This window comes from Bufo gargarizans, chromosome 2, assembly GCF_014858855.1.
Source record: "Bufo gargarizans isolate SCDJY-AF-19 chromosome 2, ASM1485885v1, whole genome shotgun sequence".
In the NCBI taxonomy this organism is placed as follows: domain Eukaryota; kingdom Metazoa; phylum Chordata; class Amphibia; order Anura; family Bufonidae; genus Bufo; species Bufo gargarizans.
Window position 1 is genome coordinate 427,192,165 of NC_058081.1, and position 21,652 is coordinate 427,213,816.

Sequence of the window (21,652 nt, forward strand, 5' to 3'; positions counted from 1 at the left end):
GCCTTTCCTTCTTTGCTCATCCAGCGTGTCTGACGTCTGCGCTGGCTCACATGGCACAAGTCAAAGTGGATGGAAGGAGTGTCCAGGCCTTGCTGGATTCTGGGAGCCTCGTTACGCTTGTACACTCAGACCTGGTAGCTCCAGACCAGCTGAAAAACCAGTGCATGGGTGTTGTGTGCATACATGGTGATGCAAAAAGTTATGGTACAGCGGTGGTCCCCATTGAGACTCAGTTTGGTGTGACATCCCATGAGGTTGGAGTGTCTAAATCCCTGATGCATAGTGTCATACTAGGGCGGGACTTTCCTTTGTTCTGGGACCTGTGGGCGGTCGACTTTCCACCTCAAGTTTCCCTAAGTGTGAGGGATGAAACTCTGGCTAGCCTGCCTAACTTTGGGGATTCCGGTTCTGAAGCACCGGCCGGTGGACTGACCCCAGTTGAGCCTGACCAGTTCCCCTTCTCTGTGCTAGTGGGGGAATCCGAGAGACCACAAGAGTCTGTGGAAGAGTTACCTATGCCAGAAATAAACTGCTCTCAAGATAACTTTGGCACATCCCAACTGAGGGACCCAACGTTAGCTCATGCTTGGGAAAATGTGGCTGTGGTTAATGAGGTTGCCCACAGTACGGGCTTGGAGAAGGTGTACCCTCACTTTGCTGTCAACCATGATCTTCTCTATCGTGTTGATAATATAAGGGGTGAAGTCGTAGAGCAACTAGTTGTTCCCAAATTGCATAGGAAAGTGGTTCTTGACCTGGCTCATAAAAACCCCATGGGAGGACACCTGGCAGCCGAGAAAACGCAGCAACGGGTACTCCAGAGGTTTTTTTGGCCTGGCATATTTGAAGAAATCAAACGATTCTGTTCGTCTTGCCCAGAATGTCAGTTGACGTCCCCTGCGCCTCATTACCGGGGACCCTTGGTACCGTTACCCATCATTGAGGTACCTTTTCACCGGATTGCAATGGATTTGGTGGGGCCCCTGGTGAAATCTGCAAAGGGACATCAATACATTCTTGTGGTTTTAGACTATGCCACTAGGTATCCCGAGGCGGTTCCTCTGCGGAACACGTCAGCTAAAACAATTGCCCGGGAGCTGTTTCATATGTTTGCTAGAACAGGCATTCCAAAAGAGATCCTGACAGATCAAGGAACGCCTTTTATGTCAAACGTAATGAAAGGTTTGTGTAAGCTGCTGGGTATAAAACAGTTAAGGACATCTGTCTATCACCCTCAAACTGATGGGTTGGTTGAGCGCTTCAACAAAACCCTCAAGAGAATGTTAAAAAGGGTCGTTGAGGCAGACGGGAGAGATTGGGATTGCCTGCTCCCCTACTTGATGTTTGCTGTTCGTGAGGTGCCTCAGTCGTCTACTGGGTTTTCCCTGTTTGAGCTTTTGTATGGGCGACAACCCCGGGGGCTTTTGGATATTGCAAAGGAGTCGTGGGAAGAGGAGCCCTCTCCCCACCGCTCCGTGGTGGAACATGTTCTACAGATGCAGGATCGCATCACAGCTGTAATGCCCATAGTACAAGAACATATGAGACAGGCTCAAGAGGCCCAAAGTCGCATATACAATCGGGGAGCCAGACTCAGGGTTTTTCAGCCGGGTGACCGGGTCCTGGTTCTGGTTCCCACCGTCAAAAGCAAATTCCTAGCGAAATGGCAAGGGCCCTATGAGGTTGTAGAGAAGATAGGGGAGGTGAATTATAAAGTCCACCAACCTGACAAACGGAAAAAAATGCAAATTTATCATGTCAATTTAATAAAGGCCTGGAAGGAACCGTTAGTTTCTATGGCGGCTGAGCCTCTCAGCCCTACACTTCAGGGGGAAGTTACTGAGGTGAAGGTCTCGGAGACTTTGTCAAGGGCACAAGCCCAAGAGGTAAAGGAGTTCCTCCTTAGGAATGCTGATGTGTTTTCAGAGTGGCCAGGTTGCACTCATGTAATTAAGCATGATATTGTTACAGATCCACAAGCTCGGGTTCGCTTGAAGCCATATCGCATTCCTGAAGCTCGCAGACAGACAGTAGCCGGTGAGATCCAGAGAATGTTGGAGCTAGGTGTTATTGAGCCGTCCCATAGTGACTGGTCTAGCCCTGTGGTGTTGGTACCAAAACCAGATGGGTTCTGGCGGTTTTGCAACGTCTTTCGCAAATTAAACGATATCTCAAAGTTTGACGCTTATCCCATGCCACGGGTGGATGAGTTGATAGAAAGGTTAGGTCCAGCCAGGTACATTACCACCCTGGATTTAACCAAAAGTTATTGGCAGATTCCACTTACTTCAACGGCTAGGGAAAAGACAGCATTTTCTACTCCTCAGGGCCTATTCCAGTATGTGAGAATGCCGTTTGGGCTTCATGGGGCCCCTGCCACCTTTCAGAGGTTGATGGATGAAGTCCTTAGGCCACACCGGCACTTCGCGTCGGCCTACCTTGACGACGTGGTGATATTCAGCTCGGATTGGGAAAGTCATCTTCCCAAGGTCCAAGCGGTGGTAAACTCAATTCGGCAGGCTGGTCTGACGGCCAATCCCAAGAAATGTGCCCTGGGCCTTGAAGAGGCACGATACCTAGGGTACATTATTGGTAAAGGCCTCATCAAGCCTCAGGCTCAAAAGGTACAGGCAATTAAGGAGTGGCCTCAACCTTGCACAAAAAAACAGGTGAGGACGTTTCTGGGCATGGTAGGGTATTACCAAAGGTTTATTCCAGATTTTGCCTCCATAGCTGCTCCGCTTACGGACCTAATCAAGGGCAAAAGCTCAGGGGGAATTTCTTGGAACAAAGAGGCTGAGGTTGCGTTCTGTAAACTCAAGGAGGTGTTATGCAGTAGGCCAGTTTTGATCGCTCCTGATTTAAAAAAAAAGTTTGTTGTTCAAACAGATGCTTCCAATGTGGGCCTAGGGGCCGTGTTGTCACAGTTGGTGCATGGAGAAGAACACCCAGTGATATATTTGAGTAGGAAGCTAACCCCAGCTGAGAAAAACTATAGTATTGTGGAGCGCGAGTGTTTGGCCATCAAGTGGGCTTTAGAGACTCTGCGATACTATCTGCTCGGCCATCAATTTCAGTTAGTGACAGATCACTCCCCTCTTACCTGGATGTCACGGGCCAAAGATCATAATGCAAGGGTGACCCGCTGGTTCCTGTCACTACAGGACTATAATTTCTCAGTGGAGCACAGAGCAGGAAAGCTGCAGGCCAATGCTGACGCTCTCTCCCGAACTCATTGTATGTTCTCGGAAAGTGTCCGTACCCACGGGTTCGAACAGAGGGAGGGGGTATGTGACAGGGTGTCACAATGTTTTGCAGAGAAACTGCTGGATGGTGTGTACATTGCACCAAGTTTCCAGCACTTCATGTGTTAAAAGGCTCCAGGAAGGTTTGGTTTTCCTTGTATCCAGAAGCTTTCTGGGAAAAAGAAAACCAGTTTAGGGTCCTGGAGCCGGTCAGGGAAGAGTTGGGTGGGTTCCCTGACCACCCGGAGCCAGTCCGGGTTTTACCTCCCTGGGGGACTGCTCACACAGATGTACTAATTAAGTCAGCAGCCCTGACCGAGGAGCTCTCTCTCTCTGGCAGTCTGTTTGAGAAGCTGCAAGCCCAGGAGCTCTGAGAACGGTTAGCTTCTCCACCTAACTACTGAACTGTAAGTTGCTCTGTTTTCCCCTTGAAAATGCTCTTTGTGTTTTGTGTTATGAGTTTAGCTAGGGCTGCCGAGTGAGATAGGCAGGAGCCAGACGGCTATTGTTGTTTTTGGTTTTGTTTGTTAATTTGAGCAACTTGCAAAATAAACTAGCAACAGTCTGACGCACAAGCTACAACGGTGTCAGTGTACCTGTTTCGGCCCAAAACAACCCCGCAGGAAGGCGTAACAGTTCACACTTGGTATTGTCATTTTTACACATCTCATTAAATGTGTGCCGTATTTGTAGAAACTGGTAGAAGCTGCTTTTTGGTATACCGTACTCCTCTTGTAATGTATTAAATGTTTTGAGTACCCCTTTCTCCATTATATCTCCAAATTTGGTCACCCCCTATACTGCCATTGTTTGACAAATCCTCTGAGATGTAGGAATTCAGGTACATTGCGAATGTGCCATAAAGGTGTAAGTTCCGTGATTCCGACTGCACCTCTCAGATGCTTGACCTTCTCCCAAATCTTCCTCATCAGACATACCAAATGTGAGCATTTATCTACAAAGGGTGTTCCTGCTCCCGCCAATATCCACAATAACTCCTTACCCCCCAATGCATGTTTCAGAATTTGACCTGTCATGTCCGTCAAGTTACTTTCTAGCCAGCCCTTTAAGTGCTGACATTGTGTTGCCAGATAATATAACCATGGGTTGGGTAATGCCAGACCCCCTGCTGACTTTGGATATTGTAAGGTCTCTAGTTTGATTCTGGGTTGGTCTTTCCTCCATATCAGGTCCCTAAATATAGACTTAATTTTCCGAAATCTGTCAAGTGGGATCCACGTTGGGGCATTGTGTAATACGTATAGTAGCTGGGGCATCATGACCATCTTGATCAGGTTAACCCTGCCAATCACCATGTCTTGGAGCGAAGCCTGAATCTTGTCAGCATTGGAGACAAGTTCAACTCCTCAAAGTCTGTCAGTTTAGGTGATATATTGATCCCTAAGTATTTTTATTTTTTTTTATTTTATTTTTTGCTCAAAAATATTCTTTATTACTGAAACATTCCAAAACTGCAGTATACATTTGTCAGCTATGAAATCATACTGACTTATTATAGCATTAGTGCAATTCAATTTTGTAAAACGTCTATCAAAATTTTTAGGTCTTATGTCCATTGAGACATTTGATTTCAGTATTTTGACGGTAAGTAAAACTGTTGTGTATCTACGAAAAGCCCACTCCCCGTTGCAGTAGTGCTGCAGAGTAATTCCGATATTAATCAGAAATTCTTAAATAATAATAAATTAACATGAAACATAAAAAATGAACAAGACATACAGCAGTAATGGTGGTTTGTAGAACATTACAGTGACTCTTCTTCTTGACCCTTGTGCTTTGCAACAAAAACACGTTATGCATGTTACTGATAAATCCCATACTATACAATGTGGTAAAAATGTATTTAAAACTACTTTATGGCACAAAAGTGAAGCAGCGTCTTGAGAGGTGAGTAATCATTTGATGATTTTTTCCCCCGCAGGCTGTGGTAACCAGTATTGCAGTGCTTACTTCGGTGTACAAAAACAGGTTAAGTGCATTGATAAGTTGAAAGATACAAAAAGTAAAAAAAAGTATTAAAAAAAGAGTGGTGAATCATATTATTTACTGATGCATTCTGCATTCGTTGCACACATTATACATGTTGTTAATAAATACAGTTATTGTTGTGAAAAGTATATGAGTCCACAGCATATGTTAAAGGAGCTATGTAGTCTTTGATAGCACGCCCACAAAACACATATATGTTACAAATATTAAAATATCAAGAACAGTGTCGTAGGTATGCGTCTTCTTCCCAGCCAGCTGGGATACACATTACTCATAAAATCCGTAGTCGTAACAGCTTAGTAGCAGCCGTCTCTCCAGTTTCCGTCTCGTAGAGTACTCAGTGATGAAAGTGTCTTCGGAGGCTGAATAAAACTGCGTGGACTAACAATTTTACTCCTTGGTATACTACTTGCAGCAATGCTTGACAAAGCTGGTCTTGGTAGACCACTTCTGGCTATAAGCAATGAACTTGCAGTCTTGTTAGGCATAGGAATCCCAGAACTTGATATAGACTGTAGACTTGTTGACTGAGGAATGCCACCATGGCCTTGTATGGTTGGGCTGACATAGGCTGTAGCTTTCAGTGGCGGCCTCACAGACACTGGGAAGTTCCCCACACTGTGTACCCTCTGCTGAAGTTGACCAGGTGATGGTATACTAGAGTGCAATCTGGATAATCCATTTGCAGCTCCATGCAGATTAGAATCAAAACTTAGGCTATTGCGTACTGTAACTGGAGAAACCACAGTGGAGGTCGTTGTTGTTGCTGTGCCGGGCATTCGAGCCAAATTGGGCATGCTTCTACGCAATTTATCTGCACTTGTTCTATTTTTTGGTTGCTCTGGAGTCTGAACTTGAGAAGAAAAGGCTATTACAGTACTAGACCCCAGCTGTCATGTCTGAGTGCCACTGAGGGGCCACTGACTGACCACTCCAGTACCGGTGCCACCATCCTGGATGAGGTGGACATCCTGGACCTGGAAGATGGGTATTGTAGCGAAGAGGAAGTCACCTGGCTTTACGAGTCCCCTACCAAGAAGCAGAAACCGTTTGAGTCCGCCCTCAGCCCACTGGAATGGTGTAGGCAATTTCTAGATCATCCAAGTCCCGAAATAGAAGCAGCAAAGAGATCACTTTGCTTCCGACTTGAGCAAGCTGGTCGTTGGAGGAGTCTCTTTTCTACTCCTGTTTATTCTTTCCCATATAGTCCAGTTGCGAGACTCACTCCATTTTGCAACGGCTTAAATTCTCCCAGCATCCTTAAAACCCCAACTAAAGCAATACTAACACCAGAAAAGACAGGTTACAATATGAAGACTTCACCCTTGAGCCCACAGTCTTCAATAGACAGTGAAATCAGCACGTCCGAGCTGGGAGATGATTCAATCTCCATGGGTTACAAACTACAGGACCTGACTGATGTCCAGATCATGGCACGGTTACAAAAGAAAGCCTTAGGCAAGATTTTGCATCTACCTCCACTTGTAGTTCAGTATCAAGACATCGCTCAAGCCTTTCTCCGTATTCTGGAAAGAAAATCTCATGTGTCAGTAGTGATCAGGAATCAGACCGTTATAGTGTTGACGATGATGATGAAGAATTTGATCTGCTACCACCACCTCAACCAAGACTGAGTCGGTGCTCTCCTTTCCAACGAGGCATTCCTCACTCGCAAACTTTCTCTAGTATTCGGGAATGCAGGAGAAGCCCCAGTTCTCAGTTCCTGAATTCTAATGGATATCATCAATACAGTTTTTCTTCTCAAGTTCAGATCCCTAAGTATTTAATAGTTTTAACGCAGGGAATATTGTTTAGTGTAGCTATTGCCGGGGTTACCTGCCCATCTAAAAATATAAGAGCCGATTTGTGCCAGTTTATAGTCAGGCCTGATAGTCCTCCAAAGCTGCTAAGCAATGACATAGACTCAGCCAGGGATGCCGACGTGTCTCCCAGAAATAACAAGGTATCATCAGCATACATGGCCACCTTATAGCGAATAGAGCCATATTTAAACCCCTTAATCGCCTGCGAACACCTGATCGCAGCCGCTAGGAGCTCAAGTGGAAATAGCAAAGGAGACAGCGGACATCCCTGCCTCGTCCCCCTGAACAGCTTGAAGCTTGATGACAACACCCCCTATTTTCATCTGCACAAAGCTCCGTTTTGTGTAGGATGCCTTTGTGGTGCATGTGGACTGTGCCGGCATCCTCCATTGTACGCATTTTTTGCTGGGGATGGTCGTTTGCTGCGGTCCACATGCGGTGGGACTGCTCCCCCAATGAGAAACACGCTACAGTGTTTGGGGTTTAAGCAGTTCCCCCATATTTGCCACTATATTTCTGTGATTTTGTTTTATATGTATTGCATGTGCCTTTATCTGGCATTTGAACATTCTTTTGCACCTGGAAACCTCTATCACATGGTCTGATATGGTTGTGGCTCACAGTCTTGCCTTATTCACATTGCATTAGTTGTCCTGCTATGCGGTTGTGTGGAAGCTTGGCTGTGAGCTGGATTATATCACCTTCAGACCGTGTTCACACCATAGTTAGCGTAGTGGTAGGACCCTTGCCATGCTGAGAGACCGTGGCATGGTGCATGATGGGCTGCGATGTGCTCCTGACAGGAATATATTTGCAAAAGTCTCAGCTTTTAATATCTGCTTGTATGACTAGCTAGTATAGTCAGTGGCATATCCGTTTGGTGCATTTTTTTCTGTGATTTATATAATTATATTTTAATCCGCACAATTTTCCGTTTTGTGTAGGATGCCTTTGTGGTGCATGTGGACCGCGCCGATATCCTCCATTGTACGCATTTTTTGCTGGGGATGGTCATTTGCTGTGGTCCACATGCGGTGGGACTGCTCCCCCAATGAGAAACACGCTACAGTGTTTGGGGTTTGAGCAGTTCCCCCATATTTGTCACTTGGTGCAGAATACAACGTTTGTGCCCACTTAATGAAATATTCTCCGAAGCCCATTGTCCGCAGTGTACACCATAGATAACCCCATTCTATACTATCAAACGCCTTGGCCGCATATAGTGATAGAATTGCTCTGTCACCCTCATTAGTTGCTGCACACTGTATACTAGCAAAGACTCTTCTTATGTTAATGGAGGTGGATTTCTGGGGCATGAACCCAGTCTGGTCCGGGTGCACTATTGTTAGAATCACCTTTGATAATCTCACCGCCAAAACTTTAGCTAATATTTTAATATCCGCCGCTAACAGTTAGCGCTCAATACTTTTACTGCAATACCTATTATAATTTGAGCAATCATAACACCATTGCCATAGGCGTGTCACTGAAAATGTACATTGCTGCATATAAGGAATAGAAGGGGTACTGTAGCACTATGCACATTTTACATCAGTAACGCAAATGATAACTCTGTTACTGAAGATAACTGCATCACAACGTCTAGTTCACAAAGATGTCTGTGGAATCATTACAAAAAAAATGCAGTCACACACGAGTTCTAGTGAATGGGTGTTATTCTTTTAAAAAAGCGCTCAATAATTTTACTGCATTACAAATAATAGTAAAATGACTATCATAGCCATTTTACTGAACATGTATATTGGTGCAAGATAAGGGGTGGATATGGTACAGCAGAAGCATATGCATTTCACATCAATAATGCAAATTAAACAGTGTTACTGAACACAACTACATCACAGCCTCCAGTTGAAAAAAAAATTCTGGCACACATGAGTTTTAGCATAGGTCCCACCTGTTTCATATCTGGTGGGACAGTCACGGTTTTTCACTGCTGTCTCACCATCCTGGGTGGTTGCCTGCATGTCCTGCTATGCCCGACTTGCCCTAAACATCATACCTCCCAACTTTGTAATGCCCTGAGGAGGAGGTGGATGAGGAGGCTGCAGACCCCAGGCATAGCGGTATTGGTGCTGGTAGTAGTAGTGGTCCCTGTAGCTGCACAATTGGCATTGGGGGCAGCAACCGTGGCAGTTGGGGAAGAGCAGGGGAGGAATGGGCAAAGAACCCACCATTATATCCCACTGTCTGATAGTCATCTAAGTCCTCACCCTCCCTTTCACTTCAATTTTGTGATGGACAGGACCTGAGAACCGGATCAGGGAGCTGTGGAGGAGGCAACATCAGAGGAGGAGGGTGATGGTGTCCGAAATCAGAGGCCACGTACCTCACAAAGAACAGCCACAGCCATGTCTGCTTCGAGATTTGGTTATGCCGCTGCAATGGGTGGGTTAGGCCCAAAACATGCCAGAGCTAAGCCCAGTTCAGCTACCTCTAACCTTGCGCGAGTATCTCCCATCAGGCAGCTTTTCTCCACGCTGCTGAAAGACAAAAGCATTGCCTTGTGCAAGCCCTGCAAGAGTACAATAAGCCATGAGCAGGCACCACAGGTCTAATAAACTACATGAAGCAGCATCACCCCATCCCATAGGCAAACAGAGGTGGCAGCCAGCCACCGTGGCAGGACTTCCCTCCTTCTCCCGATCCAGCTTGCTGCAGCCAGCAAAATACTCATTCTGACACCTGACTCTGACATGTGACTTTGTTATTTTACTCTGACGTTTGAGTTTGACTTTGATGTCTGACTTTCTTCATAGGTCAGGGTCAAAGTCAGAATGAGTTATAGATATACTGTGTATTTTTATGCTAAATCACATACAGTAGCCAAAGAAAGTCTATATCTTACTATATCTGAGCCTATAGCTCTATGGTATGTGCAGTTGCAATAATAGACATTTTACTTCTCTGAACTGCTGATTAAAAAAAAAGAAGGTAATTTTACTTATTTGCCAGAACAAGCACAGCTATAGCTGAGCTTATAGCTCAATGATAAGGCTTCTACCTGGCAAACAGTAGGTTTTTGGGTTCAAGACCCAATAGAAACCTAAATAAAAAAAATAGTGTCTCTAAATAACTTAGGTGTATCATGCACCAGACAAAGGGGTATTAAGCCCAGAGTCTAAAATGCTGGTCTTAATAAATTACAAAATTATGAAAATTGTTCATACCCTTCTCAATGATCAATAGAAAAGCCTTTATTGGCTATTACAGCAATCAAATAATTCCTATAATTGCAGATCAGCTTTTTGCATGTCTCCAGGTATTTTTGCCCATTCATCTTTAGCAATGAGCTCCAAATTTTTCAGGTTGGAGGGTCTTCTTGCTATCACCCTGATCTTTAGCTCCCTCCGCAGATTCTCAATTGGATTCAAGTCTGGACTCTGGCTGGGCCACTCCAAAACGTTAATGTTGTTGTCTGCTAACTATTTCTTCACCACTTTTGCTGTGTGTTTTGGGTTATTGTCATGCTGAAATGTCCACTGGTGCCCAAGGCCAAGTTTCTCTGCAGACTGCCTGATGTTGTCATTGAGAATCCTCATGTATTGCTCTTTTTTCATGGTGCCGTTTACTGTGATTAGGTTCCCTGGTCCATTGGCTGAAAAACACAGCCAAAGCATTAGGTTCCCACCACCATGTTTGATAGTGGGGATGGTGTTCTTTGGGTTGAAGGCTTCTCCTTTTTTATGCCAAATGAAGGAAACATCATTGTGATCGTTGGAACCGTACTAACCTGGAGAATGAAGATAACAGGTCAATTTTTTCCGCATAGTGTACAGTGTAAAAAAAATAAAAATAAAAACCTTTATCAGAATTATATTTTTTTCCCAATTTTACCCCATTTGGATTTTTTCCCGCTCTCTACTATATGGTATGCAACTGTAAATGGTGCCATTAGAATTTACAACTTGTCCCGCAAAAAATAAGCCCTCATAAGCCTATGTGAATGGAAAAATAAAAAAGTTAGTAGAGTTGAGCGGACACCTGGATGTCCGGGTTCGCCAGGTTCTGCCAAACTTTGCGAAAAAGTTTGAGTTCCGGACCCGAACTTGACCCCGAACCCCATTGAAGTCAATGGGGACCTGAACTTTGGAGCACTAAAATGGCTCTAAAAAAGTCATGGAAAGGGCTAGAGGGCTGCAAAAGGCAGCAAAATGTGGTTAAGTGCTCTGCAAACAAATCTGAATAGGGAAATGATCTAAAATAATGTAATAAAATACGTAAAGTTAAAAAATTATAATCTTGATCCAGGAGGAGGAGGTCCATATGGCATAGGAGGTTGAGGAGGCAGTGGATGTGACAGTGTAGGTGGAAGCGGTGGTGGAGGAGGTAGCCAACACAGTTTTTTTTGTTTTATTTATTCAATTCTATTTATTTATTTATTTTTGTTTAAATTTGGGTAGACCATAAAACATTGGCAAATATAAAAAAATAAAACAAAGAGAAAGTGCGCTGGAGTATAACAATGGCTGGGTGATGCCGGTATACATGTCTATTCTGCACAAGGTAGGGACAAGTCCTGTGGGATCCCTGTCTGGTTCATTTTAATGAACGTGAGCTTGTCCACATTGGCTGTGGACAGGCGGCTGCGCTTGTCTGTGATAACCCCTTCCTACCGTGCTAAACTTTCAGATAATACACTGGCTGCAGGGCAGCCCAGCTCCTTCAAGACGTAAAGGGCAAGCTCAGGTCATGTGCCCAATTTTGAGACCTAGAAGTAGAAGGGGGCAGACCCATCAGTCAGTACATGTAGGCGTGTGCACACATACTGCTCCACCATGTCGCACGTCCTCGTGACGTCCACGATCCAATTGGATATTTTCTCTATCAACTTTCGATGTTCTTTTATGCGTCTACCAAGGTGATCACGTGTAACGGGGAATCGGGGTTCCATGCCGGAGAGGGAGCCTGAGAAAGGGATACCACATGCAACGGAGGTCAATAGCTGAAATCTGATCGGGTGGAAATGTGGGACAAGTTAATAAATTAAATTCAGCACATGCGCCATGCAAGGGATGTGCGTCAAACTGGCTAGGCCCAGAGCTGCTACGAGATTTCGCCCATTATCGCACATCACCAGGCCAGGCTTGAGGCTCACTGGCACCAACCACTCATCTGTCTGTTGTTCCTTGCCTGTCCACAGCTCCTGCGCGATGTGGGGTTTGTCCCCCAAACAGATAAGTTTATAAACTGCCTGCTGTCGTTTACCCCTGGCTGTGCTGAAGTTGGTGGTGAAGGTGTTACGCTGATCGGATGAGGAGGCGGTAGAGGATGAGGAAGCGGAATAAAAGGAGGAAGCAACAGTAGGCAAAGAGAAACGCCCTGCAATCCTCGGTGGTGGAAGGATATGCGCCAAACTGCTATCTGCCTCAGGCCCAGCATTTACCCAGTGTGCTGTTAGGGAGATATAAAGTCCCTGACCCTGCTTACTGATCCACATATCCGTAGTTATGCCTTGCCACAGATGGCGTTGCGCAGCGCACATCAGATTTTGTCCCCCACTTGGTTATGCAGGGAAGGGGGGATGGCTCGCCTGGAAAAGTAGTGGCGGCTGGGCACAACGTACTGTGGAACAGCCACCACCATCAGATTCTTAAAACTGTCCGTGTCCACCAGATGGAATCACAGCATTTCAAACGCCAGGAATTTTGAAATGCTGGCATTCAGGGCCAGGGATTGGGGGGTACTTCCTCTTTCACTCCAGTGTTTGGGAGATAGACAGCTGAACGCTTCCATGGGACATTGTGGAGATGCTTGGGGACTGAGGTGGTGGCGTTGTAGCCACATCCTCTGTTTGCGGGGTGGCAGGTGCCACTGTCATTCCAGAGGGGGATGAAGAGGCCGAGACTGCAGCAGAATAGGAATCAGGAGGATCCAGATACCTTTCTTGATTTTTGAGGTGTCTACTCTGTGTCAAGGGTACCCCAAGTAGAGTCCACTTTTTAAATAAACACACATTCGCAGGAATAGAGGTCCCCTTTATTCTGCTTTAAAAGAGAAATATTCCCTTGCTTGGAGCTGTGTCCTAGTATTTGCAAATTGCACTTCCCCATCATAAAGATAAGGATGGGAGCTTCAAAAGCACCTCTTCTGAGGCTCATCATAAAATACTGGATCCTTGGATAACAGTAGCCAGACATTCTGACTACAGTCCCAGCAGGGGACCAGAGAGAGATGGGAAAGCAACCTATTGGACATTTCAGGGACTCAAACATAGTCATTTTTCATATCTCTGATTGTAGGCATATTCTGAACTGGCTAAGGCCGGATTCAACCACCGTAGACCAGTGCAATCACAGAGATATCAAACAGTATGTTCTTGTGCCCTTGGAAGGCTGAAAAGCCAGCTGTATGCTGCCCTGGAGAACCACAAGCCCCAGCAGAGTCAAGTTTGGTCTTGTTGGACTCGTACAATCATAAGGGATATTAATACATGAATGTTATAGCTGTATTTAGTGGTTCCACAGAACTGTCGGCTCAGCCAGAATAAGGAAGTTCTGGGCTGACCTTAGCTGGGTCATAAACCTTGCCGACACCTCCTCGACCCTGCTCACACGATTGTACCATTGGTGGGCAGAACTGCTGGCACCTCCTGTTTTAGAATTGTTATAAGATGCTGTCAGGGCATTGTATGGCAACCCTGCCTTGTCTTAACACCTGGATTTGTATCGCATTCTGAATGTTGTGGTCCACCCATGTACTCATCCTGAAACATAAGTGGTTGGCCATCGGTGCACTCAATATCTTCCACTTCTGGGCCAGGGCTATGTGGATGGCCCTGGGAAACCCTGCTAGCAGAGTCATCAAAATGCATGAGAGACTGCTGCATGACTTGGGGCTCAGACTGCTTGGCTGATTTGCAAGGGGGTGAGGTAAAAGACTGATGGACATAGGCTGCTTGTGCCAACTCTGATCTTTCAGCAGGGGACTGGGTGGGAGACAATGTGAAGGAACTGGAGGCACTGTCAGCCACCCAATCTACTATCGCCTGTACTTGTTCAGGCCTCACTATCAGTAGAGCGGCATTCTGGCCTACTAAATAACGCTGAAGGCTCTGTTGCCTACGCGCACCTGATGAAGGTGTTTCAATTGGGCGTGTAGCTGGCACAGATAGACTGCGTCCTCTCCCTTCAACAGGAGCTCCACCAACACCATGACCAGGGCCACATCCCTTATTTGACGCTCTCCTCATTTTTTACGGTCACCCACTGAAGTAACAGATGTTTTTACTAAATTTAGTTCCCTGTCAGCAATACAGAGCAGGGGTTTTTCAATGGTAAAAATTGGTTAATATCACCCAACAATGTAACAGTTGAATTTTTTAAAATTATTTCCCTGTCTGCTATGTAGAGCAGGGGTATAAAACAGCCAAAAAGGTTAACGTCACCCACCAATGGAACAGACGATTTTTAGAAATTTCGGTCCCTGTCACCTGTGCACAGCAGGGTTTTTTTAAACTGCAAAAATGGGTTAGTGTCACCCACCAATGGAACAGATGAATTTTAGAAATGTAAGTCCCTGTCACCTATGCAGCGCAGGGGTTTTTCAATGGCAAAAATGGGTTAATGTCACCCACCAATGGAGCAGACGATTTTTAGAAATTTTTGTCCCTGTCACCTATGCAGAGCAGGGGTTTTTCAACGGCAAAAATGGGTTAATGTCACCCACCAATGGAACAGAAGAATTTTAGAAATTTAAGTCCCTGTCACCTATGCAGAACAGGGTTTTTTAAACTGCAAAAATGGGTTAATGTCATCCAACAATGTAACAGATGATTTTTTTAAAATTATTTCCCTGTCTGCTATGTAGAGTAGGGGTATTAAACATGCCAAAAAGGGTTAATGTCACCCAACAATGTAACAGACACATTTTTTAAAATTATTTCCCTGTCTGCTATGTAGAGCCAGGGTATGAGTGACAGACAACAGAGGGTTGTAGTCAATGGAGAACATTCAAAACAAGGTCATGTTACCAGTGGGATTCCACAGGGATCTGTACTGGGACCAATTTTGTTTAATATCTTCATAAGTGATATTGCAAAAGGCCTCGATGGTAAGGTTTGTCTTTTTGCTGATGACACAAAGATATGTAACAGGGTTGATGTTCCTGGAGGGATACACCAAATGGAAAAGGATTTAGGAAAACTAGAAGAATGGTCAGAACTCTGGCAACTGAAATTTAATGTGGATAAGTGCAAGATAATGCACCTGGGGCGTAAAAACCCAAGGGCAGAATATAGAATATTTGACACAGTCCTGACCGCAGTATCTGAGGAAAGGGATTTAGGAGTAATTATTTCAGAAGACTTAAAGGTGGGAAGACAATGTAATAGAGCAGCACGAAATGCCAGCAGAATGCTTGGATGTATAGGGAGAGGTATAAGCAGTAGAAAGAGTGAAGTGCTTATGCCGCTGTACAGAACACTGGTGAGACCTCACTTGGAGTATTGTGCGCAGTACTGGAGGCCATATCTCCAGAAGGATATAGATACTCTAGAGAGAGTTCAGAGAAGAGCTACTAAACTAGTACATGGATTGCAGGATAAAACTTACCAGGAAAGGTTAAAAGACCTTAATATGTATAGCTTGGAAGAAAGAAGAGACAGAGGGGATATGATAGAAACTTTTAAATACATAAAGGGAATCAACTCGGTAAAGGAGGAGAGCATATTTAAAAGAAGAAAAACTACCACAAGAGGACACAGTTTTAAATTAGAGGGGCAAAGGGTTAAAAGTAATATAAGGAAGTATTACTTTACTGAGAGAGTAGTGGATGCATGGAATAGCCTTCCTGCAGAAGTGGTAGCGGCAAATACAGTGAAGGAGTTTAAGCATGCATGGGATAGGCATAAGGCTATCCTTCATATAAGATAGGGCCAGGGACTATTCATAGGATTCAGATATATTGGGCAGACTAGATGGGCCTAATGGTTCTTATCTGCCGACACATTCTATGTTTCTATGTTTCTATGGTATAAAACCAGGGCCGGCTCCAGGTTCATGTGGGCCCTGGGCGATAAAGCCTCAGTGGGCCCCCCTGTGCTAAGGCCCCTTGCAGACAAGCGTTCCTCCCGCAGCGAGTCCGCATCGCAGCACCTGGCCTGACCTCCCAGCACTGATGGGATTCACATAGCATTATATTGATTTATGATGCTATGTAACCCTTATAGTCCTGGAATGTATTAGATGACACTAACAGCATTATGCCAGTTATCCAATACATTCCAGAACTTTAAGGGTTAGATCAATCAATATAATGCTATGTGACCTCCGGCAGCGCTGGGAGGTTGGACCGGGTGCTGCGATGTGGACTTGCTGCGGGAGGAACGCTAGTCTGCAAGGGGCATAAGGGCTCTTTCATACGAGCGGATGCCGTGCGGGTAATCCGCTGCGTGAAAGAGTGCCAAGCCCCGTCCAGGACAGCAGAGACACGGAGCAGTAACATGATTGATAATGCTCTTTGCCTCTCTGTGATAATGTTACTACAAAATCACAGTGACAACTGTATCTCACTGTCATTTTGTAGTAAAAATGTCAGAGAGAGGCAAAGAGCATTATCAATCATGTTACTGCTCCGTGTCTCTGCTGTCCTGGACGGGGCTTGGCACTCTTTCACGCAGCGGATTACCCGCACGGCATCCGCTCGTATGAAAGAGCCCTTAGGCCTCATGCACACGGCCGTTGTGCATCCGTTGCGGTCCCCAATGCACGGGCAACGTCCATGCAGTGGCCGGGACGAATCCGGACCCATTCAACTTGAATGGGTCCGTTAACCGTCCGCCCCCCGCAAAAAAATTGAATAAGTTCTATTTTATTGGGGTGCGGAGGCATGGCCAGAAATACCACGGAAGCACTCCATAGTGCTTCCATGGGGTTCCAATCCATGCGTTCGTTCTGCATCTCTGTGATTGCGGACCCATTCAAGTGAATGGGTCCGCATCTGTGATGCGGAGTGCACATGGGCCGGTGCCCGTGTATTGCGTTGCGGACCTGCCGTATGCGGGCCGCAATACAGCCATGGGCACACAACGGCCGTGTGAATGAGGCTTAAAACAAACTCCTATAAGAAAATGATAATCAATAATACACTTTATTGTCAAAAATTCATAAGAGGAAAATTTCCTCTTATGAAGTTTTGCCAATAAACTGTATAATTGATTTCATGTGTTCTGGTATTTTCTTATAGGAGTTTATATTGTGTTTTAGGCCGAATGCACACGTCCGCGTTCCACGGCTGTGAGCGGTCCGTGGTATCCCGGCCTGGCATCCTGCTGAGAGCAGGAGCGCACGGCGTCATTGGTTTCTGCTATGACGCCGTGCGCTTCATGCCGCCGCTGCACTATAGTAATACACTCGTATGATCTATACGAGTGTATTACTGTAGTGCAGCGGCGGCATGAAGCGCACTGCGTCATAGCAGAAACCAACGACGCCGTGCGCTCCTGCTCTCAGCAGGATGCCAGGCCGGGATACCACGGACCGCTCACAGCCGTGGAACGCGGACGTGTGCATTCGGCCTAAAACACAATATAAACTCCTATAAGAAAATACCAGAACACATGAAATCAATTATACAGTTTATTGGCAAAAATTCATGAACTGGTCTTGGTATGTGACTGTTACTAGTTCACCTTAATTCTAAATTTAAAACGAGTCCAGCAGCAGCATTCAGCTCCTCCAGGTTTCCTCTGGGCTGGGAGCCAGGTTTCCTCTGGGCTCGGCTATCAGGCCTGCTGCTGGCTGGGGGCGGGCTTACAGTGAGTCAGACTCAAATGAGGATCATCGCTGGATTCGTTGATCTGTGCGGCGTGCGGTGCCTGGACTCGGAGTCAGAAGAGAAGAGGATCACGTGAGAGAGGGGGCTGGCGCTGCGCTGCGCAACATGAATAATTATGGCTCGGACGGCGAGCAGGCGCTGCGCTGCGCAAATATTTCTGGCAAACATTTTAAAGGGGCCGCCGCGGAGACGAGTGGGCCCCCTAACTTACAGTGGGCCCCGGCACTTGCCCGGGTTTGCCGGGTTCTGACGCCGGCCCTGTATAAAACAGCCAACAATGCAAATATGTCAACCCCTGAACTCACAGACGCATTAACTATACTATTATCCCTGGCACATATGCAGGTGCAGGTGTACTTCACACAAAAATTGGTTTGTCGCCCACCTAACTAACAGACGGATTAAGTATTAAATTATTAATATGTATTTAAGATGTTGCATTGCGCCCACCAAAAATTGCTGTAGGAAGGTCAGCCACAGAATAAACAGACAGATAAATTATCTTTCTGTGTCCGGGGTGTAAAAATGATGCATTGCACATGTGCCCTGGCTGGACAATTGTGTACCTGGTCTATGTTGGTGCAGGAACCAACCCTCCGAGCCACTTGTGAATGACTGGCCTGATAACCATGGAAATGTCACCCCACAATCCTACAGATGGCTTTACTGTATTTATTTGCCTGGCTGTCAGATATGCAGCGCAGGCCGCAAAGGTACTTTATGGCCAAAAAAGTGTTTTTTTCACCCACAATGTCCAAGTTCACTGATTATATTTCACTATCAGATTTGCAGTGCAGGCCACAAAGTTACTTTATGGGGGAAAAAAAGTGTTTTTTTTTTTTACCCACAATGTCCCAGTTGTATTCACTGATTATATTTCACTAACAGATTGGCAGTGCAGGCCGCAAAGGTACTTTCTGGCCAAAAAATATGATTTTTTTTACCCACAGTGAAACAGATAAATTTAACTGATTTTCTTTCACTATCACAAATGCAGTGCAGTGTGCAAATGTACTTTTTAGCAAAAAAAATATGAATTTGTCCCCCCAGAATCTAACAGATGGATTTACTGAACTGATTACACTCACATATGCAGTACGGGGGTACTTTGCAGAAAAAAAATTGAATATGTCACCCCCTGGGTCCCTGAACTCACAGACAGATTACCTATATTATTTTCCTTTCCCCTGGCACATATGCAGTGCAGGTGCACTTAAAAAATGGGTACATGTTGCCCACTGAACTAAAAGAACAGGATTAATTTATTGTCCTTGTCACATACAGTGCTGCCTATAATTATTCATACCCCCGGCAAATTTTGACTTAGTTACTTTTATGCAACCAGCAAGTAATTTTTTTACGGGAAATGACATAGGTGTCTCCCAAAAGATAATAAGACGATGTACAAGAGGCATTATTGTGGAAAAAAAAAACATTTCTCAGCTTTTATTTACATTTGAGCAAAAAATACAAGATGTTCTGCACTGTGAAAACTCTCAGAGGACGTGGTCGGAAGCCAAAAGTGACACCTGTGCTGGCCAGGAGGATAGTTAGAGAGGTGAAAAAGAATCCAAGGATCACCACCAAGGCCATCCTGGTGAATCTGGGCTCTGCTGGTGGCAATGTCTCAAGGCAGACAATCCAACTGACACTGCGCAATGCAGACCAAGGAGGGCGCCACTTCTCCAGATAAGGCACACAAAAGCTCGCTTGGCCTTTGCAAAAGCTCATCTGGACAAATAAGAAGACTTCTGGTCTTCTGTGTTATGGTCAGAGGAAACAAAAATTGAATTGTTTGATCACAATGATGTTTCCTTCATTTGGTGTAAAAAAGGAGAAGCTTTCAACCCAAAGAACAACATCCCCACTGTCAAATATGGTGGTGGGAACTTAATGCTTTGGGGGTGTTTTTCAGCCAATGGACCAGGGAACCTAATCGCGGTAAACGGCACCATGAAAAAAGAGCAATACATGAGGATTCTCAACGACAACATCAGGCAGTCTGCAGAGAAACTTGGCCTTGGGCACCAGTGGACATTTCAGCATGACAATGACCCAAAACACACAGCAAAAGTGGTGAAGAAATGGTTAGCAGACAACAACAATAATGTTTTGGAGTGGCCCAGCCAGAGTCCAGACTTGAATCCAATTGAGAATCTGTTGAGGGAGCTAAAGATCAGGGTGATGGCAAGAAGACCCTCCAACCTGAAAGATTTGGAGCTCATTGCTAAAGATGAATGGGCAAAAATACCTGTGGAGACAAAAAGCTGGTCTGCAATTATAGGAAGTGTTTGTTTGCTGTAATAGCCAATAAAGGCTTTTCTATTGATTATTGAGAAGGGGATGAATAATTTTGTACTGGACACTTTTTGCTCAAATGTAAATAAAAGCTGAGAAATGTTTTTTCCCCACAATAATGCCTCTTGTACATCGTCTTATTATATTTTGGGAGACACCTATGTCATTTCCCATCCAAAAATTACTTGCTGGTTGAATAAAAGTAACGTTAAGTCAAAATTTGCCAGGGGTATGAATAATTATGGGCAGCAGTGTATACTGTGCTGGTGCACTGAACTCGCACAAAATGGCCGCCGACGCCCACCTAACTAACAGACGGATAAAACTTTTTTTCCTGTTTCACTGGGCTCAGGGCAGTGTACAAAAATGTTGCATTGCACCCACCAAAAAAAAATTGCTGTAGATTGCAGAGTTAACAGATATCAGATTCTTTCCTATTCTCTCCCTCACAGCAGTAGCATCCTATCCCTACACTAGTAAGAGCTGAGTGACGTGTGGCGCTACATGACTCCAGCTTATATAGAGGCTTGTTGACATGCTGCACTTGGCCAATCACAGCCATGCCACTAGTAGGCATGACTGTGATTGCTTCTAAGGGCACACAAGTTAAACGCTTGTTGATTGGCTGCCCTCCAGCCTTTCAAAAAGTGCCATTAAATCGCCAAACACCAAACTCGAACCTGAACTTTTACGAAAATGTTCGAGTTCAGGTCCGGGTACAAAGAACCCTAAAGTTCAACCCTAAAAGTTAGGACCATGGGAAGGCGGGGAGTGATAGATGAAAACACAAAAATTGAAAATCCCAGGGTCCTGAAAGGGTTTAGATGAATTCTTAAAAATAAATGACATTAATGCTTATGAAAATGTCTCACTTCCTTCTGGGATTCGAGTCCCCACCTATCCCTTGGTTGAACTTGATGGACTTATGTCTTTTTTCAACCATATTAACTATGTAATAAACCTTTAAAAATATATTTTTTTTAAGTAAAAAGACAAATTCAAATTATGTTTGACTTTGATGTCTGGCTTACCGCACTGGTCAGTGTTAGGTTTAAAATTATGCATAACTGAATAAAATCCCAAAATTCTTACAGTTTATAACTCAATGGTAAAGCTTCTGCCTTATAGACAGTAGCTTTTAGGTTTAAGACCAATAGAAACCTTAAAAAAAATGTATTTTTAAACTATAGCTAAGAGAGAAATTCAAATGATGATTGACTTTGATATCTGACTTTTCTCACTGGTCAAAGAAAAAAGAAGGACAGCAACTACTTGTTGAGATGTTCTCACTCAGTCCATTCAGTGGCGGTGCCAGTGGTGTCAGATCCTGACCGTGGGTCCCCAAAGTACCAAAATAGAAGAAATAAAACCGCAACACTCCAACTTCACAATGTAATTTCTGTGTTTATTTCTCACCCAACATTTTTTTTTTTCTTCTATTTTCTCACTGGTCAGCATCAAATGAGTATTTGCTGCCAAAAT

The 21,652-nt window shown here is 44.8% G+C and overlaps 1 protein-coding gene and 1 pseudogene across 1 annotated transcript; one reads left to right on the forward strand and one right to left on the reverse strand.

Moving 5' to 3' along the window:
* Positions 1-5,551: 5,551 nt before the first annotated feature.
* On the reverse strand, positions 5,552-6,127 carry LOC122925974 (SLAIN motif-containing protein 1-like; the record flags this gene model as incomplete). Its single annotated transcript, XM_044277367.1, has 1 exon — positions 5,552-6,127. A coding segment is annotated over one exon (576 nt), but the record flags the coding sequence as incomplete, so codon positions are not given.
* A 24-nt stretch (positions 6,128-6,151) lies between these two features.
* On the forward strand, positions 6,152-7,248 carry LOC122925975 (annotated as a pseudogene).
* Positions 7,249-21,652: the final 14,404 nt, after the last annotated feature.